The sequence below is a fragment of the Rhea pennata genome, chromosome 31 (genome assembly GCF_028389875.1).
Source record: "Rhea pennata isolate bPtePen1 chromosome 31, bPtePen1.pri, whole genome shotgun sequence".
In the NCBI taxonomy this organism is placed as follows: Eukaryota; Metazoa; Chordata; class Aves; order Rheiformes; family Rheidae; genus Rhea; species Rhea pennata.
The window spans coordinates 1,240,531-1,265,512 of NC_084693.1; the positions used below are offsets into that span (position 1 = coordinate 1,240,531).

At 70.2% G+C, this 24,982-nt stretch overlaps 1 protein-coding gene across 1 annotated transcript; it reads left to right on the forward strand.

The window, feature by feature from the left end:
- Window positions 1-5,631: 5,631 nt before the first annotated feature.
- On the forward strand, window positions 5,632-24,982 carry KIRREL1 (kirre like nephrin family adhesion molecule 1). Its single transcript, XM_062597929.1, has 15 exons — window positions 5,632-5,735; window positions 16,813-16,962; window positions 18,129-18,278; window positions 19,003-19,160; window positions 19,239-19,389; window positions 19,655-19,760; window positions 19,881-20,029; window positions 20,119-20,246; window positions 20,320-20,446; window positions 20,560-20,660; window positions 20,785-20,983; window positions 21,082-21,189; window positions 21,290-21,429; window positions 21,557-21,634; window positions 22,357-24,982. The coding sequence occupies exons 1-15, from the start codon at window positions 5,684-5,686 to the stop codon at window positions 22,840-22,842; spliced, it is 2,283 nt and encodes a 760-aa protein (XP_062453913.1). The 5' UTR covers window positions 5,632-5,683; the 3' UTR covers window positions 22,843-24,982.

The following is a 24,982-nucleotide window of genomic DNA, read 5'->3' on the forward strand; positions in this document are numbered from 1 at the left end:
TGCTGCTGCAGGCTCGGTCGCTCCAGCTTTGAGCTGAAATCGCAGGCAAAAGGGGCTGCGGAGAAAACTGGCCTCGAAAAGCTGTGCGTCTGGGAAGGTCTGGACGGACCGCGGTCCCGGGCGCTGCTCCAGGAGGAAGGAAACTTGCTTTGAGTGAGCCCGGGGCCCTGCGCCCTGCAGGCAGCTGCCTGCAAAGGGGAACCGGCACCGGGGACGGGCTGGGCCGCCGTTACCTGCTTCGGGCCGGGCCGAGAGCCCCGCCGGCGCCGGCGCCGGTCCGCACGCTGCCCCGCTCCGCAGCCCCGCCGGCCGCCGGGCCGGGCCGGGCAGCTCGGGTCGCCGCAGCCAGCCCCGTTTTGCAGACCGCCCCCGTTTTGCAGACCGACCCCCTCCCCGTGCATCGCCCCCCATCCTCCTCCTCCTCCTCTTCCTCACCTGCGGCGGCGGCGGCGAGCAGCGCCAGGCACAGCAGCGGCGGCCGCCGGGCGCCCGCCGGGGCCATGGTGCGCGAGCGCCCGGGCGTCCCGCGGCGAGGGGAGAAGCTCCCCCGAGACGGCGACTTGTCCGTCAGCAGCTTCCGCTGCCTCCTGCGGTTTCTGCGCACCCCTCGCCCGCGCGCAACATCCTCCGCGCAGCGGAGCGGGCGCCCGGGGGGGGCTCGCGCCCTGGGGGGCGGTTGCTTTCCCTTTGCAGCGCGGCTCCGGAGGAGGCTCCGGCTCCAGCTCCGGAGAGGCGCGAGGCTCTCGGGGCTGCAGCCGGCTCTCAGGGCCGAGGGGAGCCCCCCGGCGCCATCGCGTTTGGCGGCCTCCCGAAGAGCCCCGACGTGGAAGCGGCTCCCGAGCCGGCGGGGCCGCGGCGTCTCCCTGCAAACGGAGCAAAGAGCTGCGGCAGCAACCCTGCGGCCCCCGGCGCGAGGCTCGGGGCGACGCGGCGCCTCGCAGCCCCGAGCTCCCTGCGCCCGGCGCTCCTCGCGTCCCTGCCCGCGCCGCGGCACCGGGATTGGGGAGCTGGGGCCCGGGGCTCCCCGGCCGGGCCGCAGGCCGGAGGGGCCGGCCCACCGCAGCGCACGCCTCCGTGCCGCCTTGTTCCCTTTCCTGCCGGGTTCGGAGAAAAGGGGCCGCGGCGGCTCGGCACAGCTCGGCTCGGCTCAGCTCGGCTCGGCACAGCTCGGCTCGGCACGGCGCAGCTTGGCACCGCTCCACTCAGCACCGCGCGACTCGGCTCAGCTCAGCTCAGCTCGGCTCAGCACGGGTCGGCTCAGCTCGACATGGCTTGGCTCAGCGTGGCTTGGCTCGGTGCAGTGCGGCTCGACTTGGCTCGGCACCGCATCCTGTGCGAGCCAGCGCGTGCAGCAGGCTGCGGGGCCAGGAAAAGCCTCGTCGCGAGAAGAAAAACCCCAGCCAGCCAAAGCCCAAAGCGAACCGTGCCTGCCGAAGGCCGGAAAGCTTCGCTGCCGGAGTTACCGCTTAAATTAGGCCGTTAAGGAGGAGTTATTTTGAGGAGGATATGTATTATATACGTTCAGGAGAAGGCTGCACAGGCAGCTTGGAAAAAAAATATTGTTCATAACGCCGTAACTGGCTCTCGGCGCAAGGTCCAGCGCAGAGTTTCCTTTCTGCCGCTGGAAAATGTAATTCTCCTCGTATCAGCCCCCGATAACAGAAATACCGTGGGAGAAAATAACTCAGCCCGGGCGCGCCTGGGAGTCGGTGTTCCCCGGCGGCCGGGAGGGAGGCGGAGGCAGGAGCAGCGCGGCTCCCGGCGCTCCCCGCTGCAGGGGCCACGGGGACGTTCTCGTGCAGCGCGTCCTCCGCGGCCCCCCGGGGCGGCCGGAGCCCCGTTCCCCGCCGGAGCCGCTCCGGGACGGCACCGCCTGCGGAGTTACGGTCCCGGACCCGGCGCGAGATAATACTTCAGCGTCTCATAAAAAAAATCCCGTAGTTTATAATAAGTGAATTATTTACTGGTGACCCCCGACTAAATGCTGCGCGGCATAAATTATTGAGCGGCAGATCCGTCAAAAAGTTCTCATAAATAAGTTATCCGGTGCCGTCTTAATGTTCCCAGTAAATTACTCATTCAATCTCCCATCTAAACGCTCTCCCGGGGAAATCACTCGCTCCCGCTGATTTATGAATTAGCCCCGGGCAAATAAGGCCGATCGGGAAGCGGAGCCCCGGCGGGAGCGCCGAGGGCTTCGCCTCGGGGGTCCGGGGCCGCGGGGCCGCCGCCGCTTCCGTCACTGACTGCCGTTTTGGGGGACGAGAGTGCGTTTAGAGGAAGGAGCACGTGAACGCGACTGCGGTCGGCTCGGCCGCGGCGGGCGCCCGCCCCGCATGAGCCCTCGGCAGAAGACGCAACCACGCGCCAGAAACGGGGGGAAATTAGTGTGCGCCGGGGGCAAAAAGGGGATTTAGACAAAAGCAGCATCAGTGAGGAGAAGAGGCTGTGGCACCCGGCATCCTGCAGCGCCTGGTGGGGAGTCGCCGATGGCTAATACGCGGCTGAGCACAGGCCGGCTCTCCCGGCTCTGCTGCACCTGCGGCAGCACCTTTATCCCTGCGGCTTTGACCCGCTTGCGTTTGAAACCTGCCGAAGAGTCCGGCGTGGCGAAGGGGTCTGACACGAGCGCGAGCATCGCACCAGCCGCGTTTCCTTGGGAAAGCAAATTTCCTGCCGTTCAGTGCAAATCGGCATCCGCCGAGCAGGGGGGATCTGGGCAAGCGGCGCCCGCTGCATCCTCCCCCCCGGAAGGCAGCTAATTACCGCCGAGCAGAGGTCGCTGCAGCAGGAGCGCGCGAGGGGCCTTCCTCATAATTGCTTCAAATGAAAAAAAAATAATAAAGCGCCCTAACGGGGGTCGGGGGCACTGCGCTGGAGTTCTCCAGCCAGCCCGGTTATTGAACTGGCGAAGGAAATTCACCTGCTTCTCCCCGCCGAGCTGCTTCTCATAAGCTCGCAGATTATTTTTCTGCTCCCTGTTTTCCCCCCGCCCTGGGCAAGCAGAAAGTGAAATCCCTTCCGCCACGGCCGGGCTCCTCGCGGCGGCAGAGGGGCCCCGCGGCCGCCGGCGGGACCCTCGCCGGGGCTGGCTGACGCGCGGGCTCGTTAGCCATCCTGCTCCGGCTCTGGAAGCTGCTCGGAGACTTCAGGCTCCATATAAATATCGTTACGATCGTTCTTATTCCTGGTGCAGCTGGGCTTTCGCGGAGAAAACGAATCGCTGATGCCAGCTCCAGCTCGGCGCGCCCCGGCCCGTGCTGCAGCGTTTGCTCCCGCTGCCCTGACGCCGCGGTTGATGGGCCCTTGCTCGGACGCTGCCTCCGTGCGGCGCAGAGCAGGTTTTGCTGTGCCCCTGGCAGCGATCTCAGCCCCAGCTCCTCGCCGACCCGCTCCCCCGCTCCCCGCGTTGCTTTTTGCCCCCGTTTGCGGAAAGCTTGGTCCCCCCCCCCAGCTCCCAGTGGGGAGTTTCCCCCGGTTCCCTGCCATCCACCTGGGAGACAACTCCGCACGGACGCGGCCGGCCCCCCGTGTGCGGCGGCGTTACTGCTTTTAATAAAACATCCCTTCTTTGCAGCTCTTTTTATTGCCGCCTCGGTCTCGGGGCGGGCGGCCCCGGCGCGGGGGCGCGGGCCGAGGATGAGGATGAGGAGGGCGAGCGGCAGCAGGTCCGGGGAAGCAGCCGCGGGGTCCGCGGCAGAGCCGAGGCGGCTTCGGCAGAGGGCAGCACGGAGCCGCCGAACAGGCGCCCGAGCCCGGCTGCAGCCCCCTCGGGGCCTCCGCGCCCCCAAACCGCCCCGAACCCCCCACGCCCCGGGAATGGGAACGGCCCCGGCGCTGGCTGGGAGCAGCAAAGGCCGAGAGGAAGAGGAGGGAGGAGGCAGCGAAGGCCCCGGCGGGCCCCCGGGAGCTGCGGGTCCCCCGCGCCCGACCCGCTCAGCGCTGCTGCCCCACGATACCGGCCTTTCCCCACAGCCCAGGTGCCGGCACCGGGGCTTTAAGCCCTTCCAGATCGGCCCCGGGCCGGGGGCTCCGGCTCCCCTACGCCCTTGGCAGCGCTCGGAGCAGCCTCCCGAGTGCGGAAGCTGCTGCTGACTCAGGCAGGCAGCCGAGCCCGCGTTCCCATTCGCAGTGTTTTCTCTAAAACCCTCAGGGCTAGAAATTCTATTTAAAAAAAAACCCAACAACAGAAAAAAAAAAAAAAAAAAAAAAAAGCCATGAAAGCTGAAGCTTCTGCTTCCACCAAGGGCTTAGCCCGCTCCACTCCACTTGGAAAGCTTCCCTTCCCCGGAGCCTGCAGGCAAGAGGATTTTCCAAGCCGCTAATATCTAGGGCCTTTAGTTAGAGCTTATAAAGTTTTCAAAAGAGAAATAGAAGGAGGAAAAGATAAAAGTATCTGTGTGCTGGGGAAAGGAGGAGCTGCCCGGCGGCGCGGAGGCGAGCGGAGCGGCCCCGGCCCCGCTCCGGCCCGGGGCCCCGGGCGGCAGCCGGGGCTGCCCCTGCCCGGCGCTTCCCGCGGCCGGGATCCCCCGTCAGCGCCCCGCGCTAACGACCCGGCGAACAACCCCCAGCGCACGCACACGCACGCACACACGCAGCCGTCCGTGCACACGCACACCACGCAGCGCACCCACACACACATATGCATGCCGGCACGCTCGCATGTGCACCCACATTTGCCCAGGCACGAGCACCCTGAGATGCTTGCACACGTGCACACACACCAACAAGCACCCCAACACGCATGCGCACAAGGAGGCCTGCGTGCACACCCATGAGAGCACCCCAGCGTGTGTGCACACACACCAGCACGCACAATATATACACCAACATGCACACACATGCGCAAACCACCAACATACATGAACACACAAACACACCCTACGTGCACACTCACACAGACCAATATGCATGCACACCCCCACCATGCATTGAACACACACTAGCACGCACACACCAAGAACACACACAGCAGCATGCACACACTCAAACATGCACATATGTACACACAAACATGCACACATGCACCCCCACCATACAAACACACACATGCACACACCAGCATGCACAAACACGCAGGAACATGCACATATGCACACACGAACGTGCAAGCATGCACACACAAACACGTGCCCGCGCACACAGCAGCACACACAGACACGCACGAACACGCACACTCGAACGTGCGCACACGAACGTGCACAAGCACACACGAACGTGCATACGCGCCCGCGCACACAGCAGCGCGCACGGGCACGCGCAGACATGCACAAGCACACGCGAACCCGCGTACATGCACACGCGAACCCGCGCACATGCACACACGAACGCGCGCCCGCGCGCGCCCGCGCACACGGCAGCGCGCACGGACGCGCACGGACGCGCAGGACACTCGCTCCCCGCCTCCCCCCCCCGCTCCGCGCGGCCGCCCCGCCCCGGCCCGCCCCCCCCCCGCCCCCCCGGCGGCAGCGCGCACTCGGCGGCGCGGCGGGGCGCGGAGCGGCGCGCAGCGAGCGGAGCCGCGGCCCGGGCCCGTCCCCGTGGCGTCGCGGCCGGGCCATGGTGTAGCGGCGGCGGCGGCGGCGGCGCGGGGCAGCGGGGCGAGCGGGGCGGCGGCGGCGGCGGCGCGGAGCGGCGGCCCCCCCCCGCCGCCCGGTGCCCGCAGCGCGGCCGCGGCGGGAGCATGCGGATCCTCCTCCTCTGCCTGCTGACTCTCGCCGGCGCCCGCGGCCAAGGTACGTCCCGGCCCCGGCCCCGGCCCCGGCCCCGGCCCCGGCCCCGGCGCGTCCCGGCAGCGCCGCCTCGGGGGGACGCGCGGCGGGGGGGTGCGGGAGAGGGGGGGCTGCTCTCCGTCCGCCCGTCCATCCGTCCGCCTGTCCGTCCGTCCGCGAAGGGAAGGTGCTGGTGGCTGCCCGCGACCCCATCCCCGGGTCCCCCGCCCCCCGCCCAAGGCGCCGGCCCCTCTCTGCCGGGCGGAGGGGGAAACTGAGGCACGGGGAGCCCCCCCACCCCACCCCCGGCTCCCTCCCTGCTGCAGGAGCCAGTCGAGTTTTTAATCAAGGGGGCGGCGTTGCTAAGATGCCGAGCGAGAAGGAAGAGTCGAGCTGGGGGTTTAAAAGGAGCCGGCGGAGGCTCCTGGGGGGCCGGGCCCGCCCGGGGGGGGGCAGATCCCGGGGCCCCCGCCGCCCTCCCGGGGCCCCCGCCGCCCTCCCGGGGACAAAAGCGCTGCTCTCCCGCGCGGGGCCGTGCGGGGCTCGCGGCGAGGCGCGCGCAGCTCCGCCGTCGCCTGCCTCCGCTTTCTGCCTTGCTTTGGCCTTTTTTTTTTTTTTTTTTTTTTCCCCAATTTAATAACTCTTGGTGGAGTGGGGGGGGGAGGGGGGAACAGGAGGAAGAAAACAGCAGCAGCGCCAAGAGCCGGCCGGGCCCGGGCTGAGCGGCCTGCCGGGACGGCGCTCCCGGGTCGCGCTCCTGCGCCAGGCGGGGATGCGACTTCCCGCCTCGGAGCCGGCCCGCGCTCCCCGCGCGCTCCCCGCCGCCGGCCTGCTAAGTTTCTCCGGGTCGTCGGAGAGCAGCAATTTCGCTGCCCTTCCCAGACGGAGGCGGGGGGGAGGGGGGGGTCCTGCCTGCTGCTGCTGCCGCCCCCCCCAGCTTTGCAACGGGGGCTGTGCGGAAACGCGTGCTGGACTGCGTGTGCACGCGTGTGCACGCGTGTGCACGCCGGCCTGCCGCGGTGGGGGAGGCGGCCAGGGCCGTTCATGCAGTTGCACACGGGCGCACGCTCCCGCTCGCACAAAGATGTTGAATGGGTTTCATCACTCTTCATTTCTCACTAAATAATTTTCTGTATCTTATCTAAATGAAACCCATTATTCTTCCCCCCGTTTCAATCACTCGCTGTGATTGTGCCTCAAATTGAAATATTTATTCATTTTCTGGGCGATTCTTTTTCTCTTTCTCCCTGTGACTTCCTTCCCCCCTCCCCTCTTCCCTCTCAAGGAAGAGCAGCCAAACTGGAGCGGTGGCGACTGCGGCTGGTGGGAAGGGGATGCGGCGGCGGCAGCCGGGCGCCAGCGGGGACGGCGGGTGGGAGGAAAAGGGGGTTCGGTGCCGGCGGAAAGGCAGCGCGCGGCGGCGGGCCGCTCGCCCGGCCGCTCCGAGACCCGGCGCGCTCGCTGCACGCGCCGCCGTGGGCCCCGCTGCTCCCTGCTCCCGTCAGCCGAAGGCGTCGCCGCCGGGCACGGGCGTCTTAGAGGAGCGGGACGGACGCGGTGGGAAGAGAGGGCCGAGGGGCTCCCGGGCTCCGGCGTCCTCCGGCGCCTCCGTCCCGGCTCGCGGGAGAGCCTCGAAGACGAGGCCTGGTCTGCAGCCGTCCCTCTCCGCGCCGCGTGCGAGGGGTCGCCCGTCAGCGCCAGGACGCCTGGGCCCTCTGCCCGGCGCTGGTGGCTTTTCCAGGCACCTCCTTTCGCCAGCCTGGACGGATGGATGGACAGACGGGCACAGGGCAGGCACGAGCCACACGTGGAGCGAGCGCGAGTGGGTCTCAAGCTGCCCTCGCTTGCGGGGAGATGCTGGAGAAGCGCTATGGGCTGCCGGGCTGGAGACGGTGCCCGGAGCATCCCGGAGCAGCGCCGGCTCCGGAGGGCGGGAGGGACGGCGGCGGGAGCCCGCGCGGAGGACGCCCCGGCGCGCCGCGTGCGCGGGTCTCCCTCGTCCCGGCCGCGGATGCGCCCCGCTGCCCCCCCAGCAGTTTGGCTGCCGCCGGAGCCGCGCTGGCGCGGTGACTCGCGCGACGACCGTCGTCTGCCGCAGGGCGAGGAAAGCCCCCGCGAGGCGCCGGCGGCGGGAGGAAGGCGATCGCAGCGGGTGTCCGGCGTCCCGCGCGCCCCGGTACCCGCCGGCGAGGAAGGGGCTCAGGCGCCGAGGGAGGGGGCAGCGCCGCTGCGGGGCCCCGGCGCGCCGTGGCCGGGGGCTTCTCCTCCGGCTCGCGGGAGAGGCAGGGCTGGAGGAGGCCGCGGGGTCCGGCTCTGTTGGCCGGGCCGGAGCCAGCGCGCGCGGCGTCTCGGGGCCCCCGTGCCGCGACTTGCCCCGGCGGCGGGCGCCAGGGCTGAATCACCCGCTCCCGAGCGAGCCGGGACGGGATCCGCTCCCGAGGCCGGGAAAGAGCCTCGAGCCTAATCGTGGCTCCCGTGGCGGGGGGCACGGGAACGCTGCATCCATGCTGCCCCCCCCCGGCTCCTTTCCGGCCCGGGCGCCCTCGAGCCGCTCCGCTCTTCCCACGCGTGGCCGAGGCGCTGCCCGGTGCCGGGGCCGCGGAGGGGCCCAGGCGTCCTGGCTTCTGGGGGCTCTGCTCCGCTGGCAACACGGGGATTACAGCTAACTCTCCATAAAGATTCCCCTAATTGCTCGCCTTACCTCGGGTTTTATCATCAAAGCATCCGTTATTCCCTCTCTAGCCTCCTTTTCTTTTTATTATCTCTTAATTAATCACTCCAGCTTTCGCACTTAGCAGATAATTACAGTCTCCTGGGCCGGCGGCTCCTCTCCATAACCTCCCGCTCCGGGCGCAGCCGGCGAGGGAGGCGGGCGCCGGGGCGAGGCGAGAGCGCCGGGCGCGGATGCGGCGCCGATCCGGGGGGCAGAGCGCCGGCAGCAGCGCCCTCCACCGCGGCCGCGCCGGGAGCGGGGCGCGGAGGGGCGCGGGGCGCCCGGTGCCGCCCGGGAGCCGCGGGGGCAGAGTTAAGGGGACACGGAGCAGGCGATGCCACCGGGGGCCCCGGCAGGCGCCCTTGGGTGGAGAAGCGGAGAATCCTTCCCGCGTCCCGAGCCGGGCCGGAGGCGCCGGGTGCCCCGGTTTGGGGCCGGGGGCACGGGCGCTGCGGCCGCGGGCCGGGGCGGGTTTAGGGCGAGAGGCGCTGCGAGGAGGCGCGGGGAAGGGGAAGGGGGAGAGCGCCCTTTCCTCGCAGGGCTGCAACGGAGCGGGTTGCCAGCGCTGCCATGGCAACGGGCGGATTATGATCCAAATGGAAATCAAAATACGAGGGGGGAAAAGCGCGAGAGTGGAGCAAAGGAGGAGGGGAGGAAAAAACAACTTTTATTTCAAATTAGAGAGCGGTTGTGTGCCTCGCAGGGGTTGCCATAGGAACGGCGGAGAAAAGGAGCCGGGCAAAGTGTGCGCCGGCGAGCGTGCAAGCCGGCGGGCGGGCGTGCAAGGCAGCACCCGCGGGCGCCGCTCCCGGGCACGGGAAAATCCCGCTCGGGCTTCCAGCGGCGCCTCCGCGCGAGCGCGGCGGCTCCCGGCGGCGAGGAGGGCCGCGGCCTCCCCCGGCTGCCTCTCCCCGGAGCCCCTTTAAAACTGGGGGGGTTTCTTGCAATCGGTGCTTTGAGCCTCTGCGCGGGGCGGGGGGGTCGCGCGCTCCCGCGGGGAATCGGGGCGCGCCGGGCTCCGCGCCGCGGGGCTGCCCCCGACGCCTCCGGAGCGGCAGAAAGCCGAGCCCCGGGCTGCCCGCCGGCGCCGGCGGAGGGGCGCGGGACGCCGAGGGTTAAGCGCCGGGTTTCCTTTCTCTCCCTCGTCTTCCAGAGAGCCTTGGCAGGAAATTCCTCAAATTCCAGGCTCCTAGGATCATCGCTGGGCTCTGACCGCAGGAGCGGCGGGAGCGGGAGCCAGGGCTGCTGGCTCCCTCCTTCCCGCCGCCGGGCCGCCCGAGCCGGGGGGCAGGGAGCGCCGCTCCGCGCGGGAAAGCGCCCGGCCCCGCCGCCGGCTCCCGCCGCGGCCCCCCGCGAGCCCGAGCGGGGCGGCGGCGGGGAGCGGAGGCCGGTGGCAGCGTGGCGGCGGCGGCTTTCCCGCGCCGGGCGCGGGAAGGGGCCGGGGGGGGGGGGGCCCGCGGGCGATGCCTCTGCACGCAGCCGGCCATGGTTAGGCAGGAATGCGCCGAAATTCCTGCCCATATTCTCCCGGCGGCGGCGGAGGGGGCAGGGAGCGCGGAGCCGGCGGCGTTCCCGCGCCCCGCGGGGATGCACGGGGGAAACTGAGGCACGGCGGCCTCGCGGCGCTGCGCCCGGGCGCTAACGAGGCCGGGCTTCGGCGGCGCGGGGCCTGCGCGCGCGTTGAGCCGCGGATCGGAGCCTGGCGCTCACAGCTGCTTGTCCCGATTCAATGTGAATGATAATCCCATTATTAGGAGATGTCTCATTAAGACATCTGTAACGAGAGCGCTCACCAGCAGCTCCGTGGAAGGATGCCAGCGCTGTTTAAATATTTTTTCCCCCTCCGTTAATGATTAGAGGGTTTTTTTCCCCCTTTCCCAAAGAAGAACACCCCTCCCCTCCCCTGCACACACACAAACAAAAGTCTTAATTAGACATTGTTCCTAACAGGGATATTACACAAATTAATTAAACTCAAGCCAATAAACAGCACTGCTCCACGATTCCGACGGCCCCAGAAATGAAGGGAAATAACGAGGATGGAGGCGCCGCCAGCTGCTGCCGCTGCGGCCCCTTCCCGCGAGGAGCGGGGGCTGCAGGGGCCGGCGCCCGCGCGGCGCCCAGGACTCCTGGGCCCCTCCGCCGCGGGCACGAGCAAGGGCAGAGCCTCGCGTGGCCCCGGGCCGGCTCCTCTCTGCTCGCGCTCCCGGTTTAACCGAGCCTGGCGCTTCCGCGGGCCGGAGCCCGGCTTTGCCCCCGCTCGGCGCCGGGGTGGGGGGATCGGCCCCGGGGAGGGGATCGGCGGCGGTGCTCCCGGCTCCGGCGGTGTCCCGGAGCGGGGGGAGCCCAGCTGCAGCACCCTGCATAGCAGCATAGCACCCTGCACATCTGCACTGCCCCGCACAGCGGCAGCACCCTGCACATCTGCAGCGCCTCGCACAGCAGCATAGCACCCTGAACATCTGCATTGCCCCGCACAGCTGCAGCACCCTGCACATCTGCACTGCCCTGCACAGCTGCATAGCACCCTGCACCTCTGCATTGCCCCGCACAGCTGCAGCACCCTGCACATCTGCAGCGCCTCGCACAGCTGCAGCACCCTGCACAGCAGCATAGCACCCTGCACAACTGCACTGCCCCGCACAGCTGCAGCTCCCTGCACATCTGCGCTGTCCTGCACAGCTGCAGCTCCCTGCACATCTGCATTGCCCCACACAACTGCAGCTCCCTGCACATCTGCGCTGTCCTGCACAGCTGCAGCTCCCTGCACATCTGCACTGCCCCGCACAGCTGCAGCTCCCTGCACATCTGCGCTGTCCCGCACAGCTGCAGCTCCCTGCACATCTGCATTGCCCCACACAACTGCAGCTCCCTGCACCTCTGTGCTGTCCCGCACAGCTGCAGCTCCCTGCACAGCTGCACTGCCCCGCACAGCTGCAGCTCCCTGCACCTCTGTGCTGTCCCGCACAGCTGCAGCTCCCTGCACAGCTGCACTGCCCCGCACAGCTGCAGCTCCCTGCACCTCTGCGCTGTCCTGCACAGCTGCAGCCCTGGCCTTTGTCTGGCAGCGGCGGGAGGAGGAGGAGGGCCGGGGTGTGAAGGCAGCTCCGCTCTCTGGCCCTTTCCCCTGCTGCAGCGCATCAAAGGCCCAGCTAATCCCCTCGCTCAGCGGCGAGATTGTGCAGGCAACAAAGGCCCAGGGACCCCGCGGGTGCCCCCGGCCCTGCCGCCCTCCGCCCCGCGCGGCACCCGGAGCCGGGCAGCCCGCGGGGCCGCCGGCACGGAGCCCCTTGGATCACCTTGCCCGGTGCCCGTGCAGCTGTGCACACGTGCAGCCTGTGCTCCTGTGCACCCTCCGTGCTCCTCCAGGCATTCCTGCGCGTGCACGCAGCTGGTGCAAACACACACACACACATTCCCATGCGTGCACACAGCTGGTGCACACACACATTCCTGCATGTGCACACAGCTGGTGCACACACGCATTCCTGTGCGTGCATGCAGCTGGTGCACACACACATTCCCGTGCGCACGCACAGCTGGTGCACACGCACACACAGCCCCGTGCGCGCTCACAGCTGGTGCCCCCGCGCCCCGTGCCGGCGCGGCGGTGCCCGTGCCGCCCCGGCGGCCCCCGCTCCGGCCCGGCCCCTTTGTCTTTCTGCCTCGCTGCCCCCTTTCACAGGGATCAGCGGCAGCAGGACGGCGCCCGGCTCCTCGCAAACTTGGGCCTGCGCCGGAGCTTCCCCCGGAGCCGGCAAGGGGCAGCTGGGAGGGAGACAAAGAGCCCCGGCGCCCGGCCGGGCCCCTCCGGCGAGGCCGCGCCGCGCCGCGCGCTCTCCTTGGCGCGGGGGGTCCCGCAGGGTGCCGCAGCCTCCGGCTCCGGGCGATGCCGGCGGCGAGAGCGGAGCAACCTCTGCTCGTCCCCAGGCGCCTCCCGGCAGCCTCGGCGCTCTGCGCGAAGAGCCGCTGCCCACGGGGCGCCCTTTTTCCTCCCTCTCCCCTCCCTGTTCGGGGCCTTTTCGTTTGCATCCTTCTCGTCCGGACGCCGCGCTTGTCCTCCTGCTCCCTGTGCGCGGCGGCCGCCGTCTGCCTCGCGCCGGCCCCGCGTCCTTCCCCTGGCGAGGCCGGGTCCCCTCGCCGGCCCGGCCGGCCGCCCCGCGCGCCCTCGCCCGGGGAAGCAGCTCCCCTGCTCTGCTCTCTCCTTGCTCTCTCCCCGACGCTGGTTCGTGTTTTATTGGCATCTTTGCAGCGTTGAAAGTAATGTAATTACGAGGGGAATTTATATGTTGTTTTGCAAGTCGGGAGTTCATTTTTTTTGTATTATTATTATTAGGTGGGGAATATTTAAGGCTGCTCAGGAAGGAAAAATAGAACCCAATTCCACGGTGTCATCTCCCCCGCTATTTATGCCTCTTCCCGGCGAGGTTTTAATTGGAAATTGCTTTGCATGTTGCCCGCGTTGCATATTTTCGCCCTGCGCCTAATTGCGACTCGCGGCCTCCCGCGCGCCGGCCGGGGGGAGGCGGCCGAGCGGGGCGCCCCGACGGCCGCTTCCGCGCCCTAGCCCGGCGCCGAGGAGCACGGCTGCGCGCCGGCGGCGTCTCCGCGGCCGGGCGCTAATCGAGGTGGAATAGTTGATCGGCCGGGAAATGAGCTGCTAAATTTGTTGGGAGATTGGTGTCACAAGCAATCGAGGAACGGCTCTTCCGGCGGCGGCGGCGGAGGCCGGCGGGAGCGGGGCAGCCGGGGAGGAGGAGGAGAAGGAGGAGGAGGAGGAGGAGGAGGAGGAGGAGGAGGAGGAGGAGGAGGAGGAGGGGAGCGGGCAGCCGGCCCGGCAGCAGCAGCCCCCGGCAGCGGAGCAGCGGGCGCCGCAGCTGCGTTTCCGCGCCGGGGCTGCCCGGTGGCCGGAGTGGCGCCGGGCACGTGGGAACCCATCTCCTCCTCATTTGTTTTTATAATTTTGCCTTTTAAAAAATGAAAGTAACTGGAGCGTCCTTTCCCCGGGGAGCTCGGCTACCGCCGGCTTCCCGAGCGGAAAGAGCGGCCGTGGAGGCGGGGGGGGAGCACGCGGCGCCGGAGCCGCCCGGGAGCGCCGGGAGCCTCCCGGGCGCGCGCCGGTTAGCCGGGATTTAACGGGATGCCTTCGGAGCGCCCGGCTCTGCCGGCTCCCGGCCCGGCTCATCGCCGCGCAGCAGCCTCCGGAATTGCCGACGGCAACAGGGACCCTCTGGAGCAAATCTCCGTTAAGTCCCTGGCAGGGAATTGCTCCCGCCTCCGAGGGGCATCCCGAGAGCCCGGCCGCCCCCGCCTGCAGAAACGGCTTTGCTCCCTCCGGAAACCCAAATTGCCGGAGTTGAAAATAGCCTCAGCCGGGAGGGGGGGGCGCCAGGGCCGAGGTCAGCGCGGTGCGGCCGGCTCCGGCGGAGGCTCCCGCAGCCCCGGCGCCTCCGCGGCCCCACGCGGCCGCCCTCCCCTGCCGGCTCTGCCCGGCACGGCCGCACCGAGCCCAAATCCTCTTTTCTCCTCCACGGAATAAAACTAGTGGAGGGCTTTTTATATATATATTTTCCCCCTCCCCGTGCCTTTTTTTTTTTTTCCAATATTAGAAGCGAACAACTCGGGAAGTGGAAGAGGGAAAGGCTTAAATTTAAAAGCAGTGAGAAGAGGAAGGGGAGGAGGGAGGGAGATAAAATAATATATATAAAAAAAAGTCTAGCGCGGAGAGATTTAGCTCCATCTGAAAGCTGTCAGCGCGAATAAAAAGCTTTTCTTTGAACCCTGAGTTTAATAGCGAGAGGAGAGAGAGGGAGATTGGAGCACCAGCCCCAGGGCTTAATCAGACCGGCGCTGGATAAATAGAGGGAGACAGGGCCGGGAGCGCGGCTCCCGCCGGGTCCCTGCTGCGCGTGCGGCCGCCCGGCCGGGCTGCGGGAACGCCGCGGGAATGCTGCGGGAACGCCACGGGAACGCCGCGGGAACGCCGCCTCCCCCCGCCCCGGCCGCCGGCCGGGTCCCTATCGCCCTCCTGCAGACTAAACATCCCGGGCGCATCGCGCCCCGGCGCCGGGAGCAGCCGGGTCGGAGCCGCCCGGGAGCGGGGCGGGCAGCAGCTGCCCAGGGCAGAGCCGCCAGCACGGTGCGGACGGACGGACGGACGGACACGCGGGCGGGCGCAGAGCTTTGTGCCTTGCAGGTGCCCGCCGCTGCCCGCCGGCTGCGGGCCCCGTGGCGGGGTCGCCCGGGCCGGAGCGAGCGGAGGCGCTCGACGCGCGTGCGCCTGCTCGGGGGGACCCGCACGGAGCCGCCGCCGCCGCCCTAAGCCACCCGCCCGCCGCCCGCCGCCGCCACGGGCTTTGGCGCTGCCGTGTGCCGAGAACGGCCCCGGCGCGCGCTCGTGCCGCTCCGGCGCGCGCACGGCGCAGGGCCTTGCACGCGCGTGTGCGCACGCGCCCCCGCGGGCACCCGCTCGCACACGCGCACCTGTGCAGGCACCCGCGGGCGCACACGTGCATGCCGCGGCTGCACGCGCTCGGCGCTGGGCAGCGCCCGGCTTTCGGCGCGCCGCGGCGCCCGCCGTGCCCGCGCTCCTCCTCCTGCCCGTCCCGCTCCCCCCTTCCCTTCCCCGGCTCTGATCTTGCCGCACGCCCACCTCTCTCCAGGCACCTTCCTCTTTGATCTCCCCGTGTCTCCGCGTCCCCCCCCTCGCCCCCGCCAGCTCCTTCTCCGTGCGGCCCCTCCTCCCCCCTTCCCTCTCTCTCTCCTTCCCTTTCCCTCTCGCCGCCCTCCCCGCTCCTTCGCCCTCCTCCGCTGCAGGTCTGCGAGGGGCTGCGCGGGCGCCCGCACGTCAAAGCGGCCCGGCCGCCCCCGCCGCTCGGGGCCTGCGCTGGGGCTCCGGCATCCCCATCCCGGGCTACCGATTTGGGCCCCCAGGGTATCCGATCCCGGGGCTCCCAGGGTACCGATCCTGGGGCTCCCAGGGTATCCGATCCCGGGGCTCCTGGGATACCTGATCCCAGGGCTCCCGGGGTATCCGATCCCGGGGCTCCCAGGGTACCGATCCCAGGGTTCCCGGGGTATCCAATCCCGGGGCTCCCAGGGTACCGATCCCGGGGCTCCCAGGGTACCGATCTCGGGGCTCCTGGGATACCTGATCCCAGGGCTCCCGGGGTATCCGATCCCGGGGCTCCCAGGGTACCGATCCCGGGGCTCCCAGGGTACCGATCTCAGGGCTCCTGGGGTATCTGATCCCGGGGCTCCCAGGGTAGCGATCTCGGGGCTCCCAGGGTACCAATCCCAGGGCTCCCGGGGTATCTGATCCCGGGGCTCCCAGGGTACCGATCTCGGGGCTCCCAGGGTACTGATCCCAGGGCTCCCGGGGTATCCGATCCCGGGGCTCCCAGGGTACTGATCTCGGGGCTCCCAGGGTACCAATCCCAGGGCTCCCGGGGCACCAATTCCAGGGTTCCCGAGGTATCCGATCCCGGGGCTCCCAGGGTACCGATCCCAGGGCTCCTGGGATACCTGATCCCGGGGCTCCCAGGGTACTGATCCTGGGGTTCCCGAGGTATCCAATCCCAGGCTCCCGGGGTACCTGATCCCGGGGTTCCTGCGGTACCGATCCCAGGCTCCCGGGGTGTCCGATCAGGGCTCCGCAGGCGCCCGTGCCGCAGGGAGCGTCGGCGCAGCCCTGCCTGCGCGGCTGCCGCCTCCCGTCCCGGGTCCCCGCGAGTTTCCGTCCCCGTCGCCGTGCCGGGGAGCGGCGGGGGGCAGCGCCGGCAGCTCAGCCCCGCGCCGGGGGGACAGGAGCGCTCCGGCGGGGGCTCCCGGGAAGGCAGGCGGCAGCCCGGGGCCGGGGACCGCGGGAGCCGCCGGCGGCTGTGCTGGGAGGATCAAAGGCGGCGGCGGCGGCGGGGCCCCGAGCCGCGGCTGGTGGAGCTCACGCTCCCCAGAAGGGATTTCGCCTCCCCCGGCCCCCGGGCCCCCGCCGCGGCGGAAATCGCCGTGGTGCTTCGGGAAAAGGCTGCCAAGGGGGGAAAGGACGACCGCGCCCGGGGCCCCCCCCCCCCCGCGCCGCGCAGGGGGCCCAGGAGTCCTGGCCCGGTTTGCAGGCTCTGCACACGCGTGTGCACACGTGGGCTCACCCCGCGCCCCCCCCTCCACCGCCCAGGGTCGATACGGCCGCCGCGTGACGCCGCGATCGATGCCGCCTGCAGCGCGCGCGGGGCCGGGGCCGGGGCCGGGGCCGCGCTGGCGGGGGGCAGCCCCGCTCGGCCGGCCGCGGCGCCCGCTCGGCTGCAGCCGGCCGCGCCGCCGGCATGACGGAGCACCGGGCACCGGCGTGCGCGGCGCCCCGCGCCCTCGCTCACGCCCTCCCTCTGCGCCCAGTCGCCCAGACCCGCTTCGTGGAGGAGCCGGAGGACCAGACCGTCGTGGCCGGCCAGCGGATCGTCCTCTCCTGCGTGGTGCTAAATTATTCGGGGATCGTGCAATGGACCAAAGACGGGCTGGCCCTGGGCATGGGGCAGGGGCTCAAAGGTACGGCGGGCAGAGGCGCGGGGGGCTCGGGGGTGCAGCAAAGCACCGGGCAGCCCCCAGCGCCCGCTCGCGGCTCCTTCCTGCACGCGGCCGGGCGCCTGCAGACACCGGGGGCTCCGCCAGCACCGCGCAGCCCCCGGGCGCTAGGTATCCTGCGTGCCCAGGGATCCTGCATGCCCAGGGATCCTGTGTGCCCAGGGATCCTGTGTGCCCGGGGATCCTGCATGCACCGGGGATCCTGCGTGCCCAGGGATCCTGCGTGCCCAGGGATCCTGCGTGCCCAGGGATCCTGCGTGCCCCGGGGATCCTGCGTGCCCCAGGGATCCTGTGTGCCCGGGGATCCTGCATGCACCGGGGATCCTGCGTGCCCAGGGATCCTGTGTGCCCAGGGATCCTGCGTGCCCGGGGATCCTGCGTGCCCAGGGATCCTGCGTGCACTGGGGATCCTGTGTGCCCAGGGATCCTGTGTGCCCGGGGATCCTGCGTGCCCCGGGGATCCTGCGTGCACCGGGGATCCTGCGTGCCCTGGGGATCCTGCGTGCCCAGGGATCCTGCGTGCCCCGGGGATCCTGCGTGCCCCAGGGATCCTGTGTGCCCAGGGATCCTGTGTGCCTGGGGATCCTGCGTGCCCCAGGGATCCTGTGTGCCCAGGGATCCTGCATGCACCGGGTATCCTGCATGCCCAGGGATCCTGTGTGCCCAGGGATCCTGCGTGCCCCGGGGATCCTGCGTGCCCCGGGGATCCTGCGTGCCCCAGGGATCCTGTGTGCCCAGGGATCCTGTGTGCCCCGGGGATCCTGTGTGCCCAGGGATCCTGTGTGCCCCGGGGATCCCCGCTGGCTGCTCCCGTGTCCCGCAGGGCCAGGGCCGGCCCCGGGCCTGGCTACCGCTTCCCCTTCCCGCCTCCCTTCCTCACGGTGCTCCCAGCCAAGCCCGGCCGTGCCGTTGCTGCCTGCCGCCGCATGCACGCACGCCAGCGCACGCGCATCCCCGGGCAAGCGTGTGCACGGGTGGGCACGCCGGGCCGGCCGGCTCCGCCTGCGCCTGGCAGCACTGGCTGCTCCAAGAAATGCCCCGGCCCTGGCAGATGGGGGCCGAAACGGGGCGCAGCCGGGCGCGGGGACGGAGCCGCCGCCGCGCCGCCTGACCCTGCCCCGGCCCCGCAGCCTGGCCGCGCTACCGCATCGTGGGCACGGCCGACTCGGGCCAGTACAACCTGGAGATCACCGACGCCGAGCTCTCCGATGACGCCGTCTACGAGTGCCAGGCCACGGAGGCGGCGCTGCGCTCCCGCCGCGCCAAGCTCACCGTGCTCAGTAAGGAGCGGGCGGCCGCGCGCTGCGCCGTGCACCCCCGGGGCCACCCCGCGCCCCGGCACCGCGTCCCCCCCTCTCCCCGGCCCCGGGGGGACGTGCCCGCCCCGCTGCCGGCCGCGTTCATCCGGCAGGAGCCCGGCGCGCCGTCGCCGCCTGCGCTCCAGCCCTCCCCCATCCCCACGGCCGCCTGGATGTGCCATTATCTTTAATGCCTTAATCTATATTCACGCCGCGGCTGAGTTACGGGACCTACGAGTGCAGTAACTTTGATTTCCCTGACTTTTGTGTCTTGTAAAAAAAAAAAAGAAGAAGATGCCAGAGCCGCAGCGGAAATGTTACATGAATGGGGTTTTGGGGTGGATTTCTTGCTTTTCTTAATTTCCTCCCCCTCCTCTTTCTCCTTCTTCCCCTGGCATTGAAATTCCCGGTAGAGACGGGAGATAAAAGGCGAGCGAGCGGGAGACGTGGCTGGGGCTCTCCCCGCGCCGGGCCGGCAGGAGCGTCCCCGGGCCCGGGGGGCTCCTGGGGGCGGGGGGGTCCCCGGGCGGCCGCGGCGCGAGGTCCCCCCCCTGCGCCCGGCTCTCGCTGCCTTCATCGCTTCCCTTCATCGGAAGAGCATCGATTTGTCGATATTAGGCGGCCCGGATCCCCGGGGCCGCCGTGGCGCGATGCCGGCGCGTGCCGGCGCCCGCTGACCCGCGCCCGCCCGTGCCCCTTCTCGCAGTCCCCCCCGAAGACCCTACGATCGACGGGGCCCCCGAGATCCTGCTCCGAGCGGGGACGCCCTACAACCTGACGTGCCGGGCGCGCAGCGCCAAGCCCGCCGCCACCATCGTCTGGTACCGGGACGGGCTGCAGCAGGACGGAGCCATCACCAGCACGGTAGGGAGGCGCGGGCGCCCGGCGCCGCTCGGCCCCGCCGCTTCCCCGCCGCTGCCGCAGCTCCCCTCTCCCCGGCAGGAGCTGCTGGCCGACGGCAAGCGGGAGACGACGACCAGCCAGCTGGGCATCAACCCCACCGACCTCGACATCGGGCGCGTCTTCTCCTGCCGCAGCGTGAACGACGCCGTCCCGGCCGGCAAGGAGACCTTCGTCAAGCTCAACGTGCACCGTGAGTCCCGCGGGCGCCGGGGCGCGCCGGGCAGGGGACGGGGGCGGGAGCGCAGCGGCGGCGGTGCGTGCCCGGCGCGGGGGGCTCAGCCGTGCCCGTGCCCGTGCCGGGACTCGGCGGCGAACACCGACCTCCAGTGGCTGCCGCGGGAAGGCTCTGCCCCGCGGGGAAGGGGCTCGCCGGGCGGGCAGGGCGGCTTTTTGCCCGGCGCCCCGTCTCCCCGACCCGTCCCGGCGCCCGCGCAGCGCTGCCCGCTTCCCCGCAGATCCGCCCGCGGTCACGCTCTCCATCCAGCCGCAGACGGTGCAGGAGGGCGAGAGGGTCGTGTTCACCTGCATGGCCACCGCCAACCCCGAAATCAAAGGCTACAGGTGAGGGGGGGCGGCGGGAACCGCGCGGGACCCGGCGGCGCCGCCGGAGCCGGGGTCTCCCCCGGGGCCTCGCGGCGCCGCCTCCACCCCCCGGCCCCGGCTCCCCCCCCCCCAAAAAAGGTGGGCCAAGGGCGGCGTGGTCATCGAGGACGCCAAGGAGAACAAGTACGAGACGCAGGTGGATTACTCCTTCTTCACGGAGCCCGTCTCCTGCGAGGTGCACAACGACGTCGGCAGCACCAACGTCAGCACGCTGGTGGACGTGCACTGTGAGTGGGGCCGGCGCCGGGCGCGGGGCGGCCACCCGCCTCCCCGGCGCTGCCCCTCACCCGCTGCCCCCCTCCTCCCCCCCGCCCAGTTGCCCCTCGAATCGTGGTGGACCCCAAGCCCACCACCACGGACATCGGCTCCGACGTGACGCTGACGTGCGTCTGGTCCGGCAACCCTCCGCTCACGCTCACCTGGACCAAGAAGGAGTCCAACATGGTAGGGAGCCGCGGGGCGGCCGGGGCGGGCGCCGGCCCCCGCTCGCACGCCCTGACCCCGCGCTCGCCCCCAGGTCCTCAGCAACAGCAACCAGCTCTACCTGAAGTCCGTCACGCAGGCGGACGCGGGGCAGTACGTCTGCAAAGCCATCGTGCCGCGCATCGGCGTGGGCGAGCGCGAGGTCACCCTCTTCGTCAACGGTGAGCGCCCCGCGGCCCCGAGCTCCGCCGCGGCGGCCTCCCCGGCGCTCGGCTCTGCCGCCGGGGACGGGCGCCCCGGCGGCGGCTCGCTGACGCGGCGCCCGCACCCCCAGGGCCCCCCATCATCTCGAGCGAGGCCGTGCAGTACGCGGCGCGCGGCGACCGCGGCAAGGTGGAGTGTTTCATCGGCAGCACGCCGCCGCCGGACCGCATCGTGAGTGCCGCGCGCGGCGCGGGGCCGAAGCCGGCGGGCGGGGGGCCGGGGCGGGCGGGCGGGTGGAGGAAGGCACTCACCCGGCCTCCTCCTCCTCGCTCCGGCGCCGCCGCCGCCGGGCCAGGCGTGGGCCTGGAAGGAGAACATCTTGGAGGCCGGGACGCTGGAGCGCTACACGGTGGAGCGGACCAACACGGGCAGCGGCGTCCTCTCCACCCTCACCATCAACAACGTCATGGACGCCGATTTCCAGACCCGCTACAACTGCACGGCCTGGAACAGCTTCGGGCCGGGCACCGCCATCATCCAGCTGGATGAGAAAGGTACCGCGGCGCCGGCGCGGCACCGGGGCCGGGGCCAGCCCCCGGCGGGGCGGTCGCCTGTGCCCGGCTAACGTGCCCGTCCACCCCGTCCCCTGCAGAGGTGCTGCCCGTGGGCATCATCGCGGGGGGCACCATCGGCGCCAGCATCCTCGTTATCGCCTTCCTCGTCGCCCTCGCCTGCTTCCTCTACCGGCGCCGCAAAGGAAGTGAGTAGCCGCGGCAGGACGGGGACACGGGGAAGGGGCCGCGGGGCGGGGGGGACGCGCCGGGCGCGTGGAGGCTGAGCCGCCGCCCGCCGCCCCCCAGGCCGCAAGGACGTCACCCTGCGCAAGCTGGACATCAAGGTGGAGACGGTGAACAGGGAGCCGCTGACGCTGCACGCGGACCGCGAGGAGGACACGGCCAGCGTCTCCACGGCCACCCGCGTCATGAAGGCCATCTACTCGGTAGGGGGTCCTCCCCCCCTCTCCTGGCGGGGTCACGCCGGAGCCCGGACTCCGGGGTCCCCTGCCCTGCTCCGGGACCACGGGAGCAGGGAGGAACTCGCCGTTGCTCTTCCCCGTTGTCCCGCAGTCCTTCAAGGATGACGTGGACCTGAAGCAGGACCTTCGCTGCGACACCATCGACACCCGCGAGGAGTACGAGCTCAAGGTGCGGCACAGCCGCGCGAGCAAGGGCTGCCGACCGCGCCGGGGCATGGGGAGCGCGCGTTGGTGGGGGCAGCGGAGGTGCAGGTCCTGCGCACGCGTGCATCAGCCCTGAGCTGGTGCATCAACCCTGCACACATGTGCATCAACCCTGTGCACGTGTGCATCAGCCCTGCACACACGTGCATCAGCCCTGTGCCGGTGCATCAGCCCTGGGCACGCATGCATCAGCCCTGGGCACGTGTGCATCAGCCCTGCACACACGTGCATCAGCCCTGTGTCGGTGCATCAGCCCTGTGCACGTGTGCATCAGCCCTGCACACACGTGCATCAGCCCTGTGCCGGTGCATCAGCCCTGGGCACGCATGCATCAGCCCTGGGCACGTGTGCATCAGCCCTGCACACACGTGCATCAGCCCTGTGTCGGTGCATCAGCCCTGTGCACGTGTGCATCAGCCCTGCACACGCATGCATCAGCCCTGCACACACGTGCATCAGCCCTGCACTGGTGCATCAGCCCTGCACACGTGTGCATCAGCCCTGCACGGCACCGGTGCATGCCGAAGCAGGACCCCGGCGAGGGGCGGGGGGAGGCTCCCCAGGTCCCGGGGATGCTCCGAGGTGGGGACAAGGACGCCCCAGGACTCCTGGGCCCCCTCCCGAGGGAGCTCGGTCTCCGCTGGGGGCGATGCGGCCTCCCCTCACCGCCGCCCGCTCCCTTCGCAGGACCCCACCAACGGGTACTACAACGTCCGCGCGCACGAGGACCGCCCGTCGTCCCGCTCCGTGCTCTACGCCGACTACCGCAACCCCGGCGCGGCGGCGGCGGCGCGCTACGATACCCGCCCGCCCTCCCGCCTCTCCCACTCCAGCGGCTACGCCCAGCTCAACACCTACAGCCGCGGCCCCGCCGCCGACTACGGCGCCGAGACGGCGCCGGGCGCCGGGCCGCCGCCGGGCACGGCGGCCGCCGAGACGGCCAGCCAGCTCTCCTACGAGAACTACGGGGGGCACGGCGCTTTCCCGGCCGGCGCCGGCTACACCGCCTACCGCCTGGGCTACGGGCAGCCGCCGGCGCCGGGCCTGGAGCGGGCGCCCTACGAGGCTTACGACGCCATGGGCAAGTACGCCAGCGCCACGCGCTTCTCCTACACCTCCCAGCACTCGGACTACGGGCAGCGCTTCCAGCAGCGGATGCAGACGCACGTCTGAGGGCGGGCGGCCGGGGGGAGCCGGCCCCGCGGGCGAGCGGCAGGGAGGGTCGCAGGAACCTCGCCGCTGTCCCCTGATATTCAGGGGCTCGTCCCGACCCTCTGGTCCCGCTCCTCGGCCCGCGGCCGGGCTCCTGGAGCCGGCTGCCCGGGGCTCTGCCGGCCGCGGGGACCTGCCCCGGCTCCCTTCTCCTCGAGCTTCCACTCATCCGCCCGCTGGGCTTCCCATCCTTTCGTTTCGGTACCTTCTGGGAAGAGGGACGGCGGGGCCGGGCACTGCCGGGGCAGCGCCGCCGCCCGCTCTGCCCCGCGCCCGCCCTCCGTGCCCCGCACCGGCCGGGGAACGCGGGAGCCGCCGCCTCGGCTGCATCGCGCGGCTGCGAGGGCTCCCCGGGGCTGGATCCTCCCCGGAAACCGGGGGTCCGGGTCCGCCCGGCGCCGAGCCAGCACCCGCCTCTCCCTCCTCCCGAAAAGGGGCAGCCCACGAGCCATGCTGCACCCGGAGACCCGCTCCGTCCAGGGCCCTGTCCCCAAGCAACCCCCGTGCACGGGGGCCGCTGGAGACACGACGTGTGTCTATATATATGTATATATGTATGTATATACATGCATATATATATATATATATATATATAAGGTCTGGTTTCAGTTTGCTCCCCGAAAGGCCCCAGCCCAGCCCATTCCCATTCCCGGTGCCTTGATTTTGATGGGTGCTGCCGGCGTCGGGACGCGCGGAGCACCCGGGAGCCTGCGGGCGCCGGGACCCGGCGCGGCACAGCTGGGCACTCCGGCACGCGTTTGCGGGCACCGGTGCGGCCGCGGCTCGCCGGCCCCCCACGGCCGGCTGCCCTCGAGCCCCTTTTTTTTTTAATCTTTTTTTCCAACAAGGCGGTTGAGGTGGAGGCGCCGCCGACGTGCCGGGGCCGGCTGGGAGGGTGACGGTGACGGTGCTGCGGACGGGTCCGCGCCGGCGCAGCCGAGGGCACGCGCTGTCCTGGGGAGCCGGGGTGGGGGGGGGGGGGTCCGTTCATGAATGTATATAAAGCTGTATGTAGAGAAGTAGCCCCCCGCGGGGACCGCCCTCCCGACCAGCAGCGAGCCCCCCTGCTTCCCGCGAAGCCCCCGGAGCAGGCTCCCGGCGTGGGCCCCCAGCGCTCGGGCGAGCGTTTGGGCCGGCACATCGACGACGGTACGCGGCCGCCCCGGGGCAGGGGGGGGCGATCCCTACAAGCCCAAAACCCAGCCAGGCCCGGGCGCCTCCGCGGCCGGCTGGGGTGAGGTACGAGACGGCTCGCCCCGCGCCGCCCGGTCCCGCTCCTCCGCGGCCGGCGGCTCGGGGCCGGCCCCGTAGCAAGCAGGTACGACGCCGGGGGCGAGCGCGCGGGAAAGGGGCTGGCGGAGCCGAGCTGCGGGGGCCAGCCCCTCTCCGGCCCCCCCGCCGCCTCGCCTTCAGCGTTACAACCCGACCCCCAAGGTACTGCCCGGACCCCGCAGGGCGCCGGGCTCGGCGCCGGCGCGTGCTGCCGGCTGCAGCGCTCGTCCCCGCCTGGCCCCGGGCCGGATGCGTGCCATTTCTTGCAACGGTGCCTGATTTAACCCCTCCTGCCCTTTAACACCTTCCTGCTCCCCCACCCCCCCACCCCGTGCCCACCCGGGACAGCCGCGTCTCGCCCCGCGTGCTGCATCCCGCCGTCCGTAGCAATAGCCGCCTCCTCCGCAGCCGCCGGCCCGGCACGACGGGCGTCCCGGCACAGCCGGCCCCGCTCAGGAGGTGCTGTGCATCGAAGCTGAAGCTTTAAATTAACCCCCGGGGGGGGGGGGGAGTCGGGATGGGCCCCGAGGCCACCTCCTGCTCCCCCGGCACCGTCGGGCAGCCTGAAAGGGAGCCCGGGGTTAGCGGCGGAGAAGGAAGCGGGTCCCTTTTCTTAGCACAGGCTGTTTTAGACCCCCAGAGAGACGTTATCTGTGATCCTCACCCCTGCCCTGCCCAAAACCTTCCATTTTTTTATTTTTCATTTTCCTTTTTTTTAAATATTATGTACTATATTTTTAGTCTTAAACACGATATATTATATATATTTAATTTTTTTATATATATATATAAATATAAATGTTAAAAAAGGGGCTGCCTATTGCGTTTG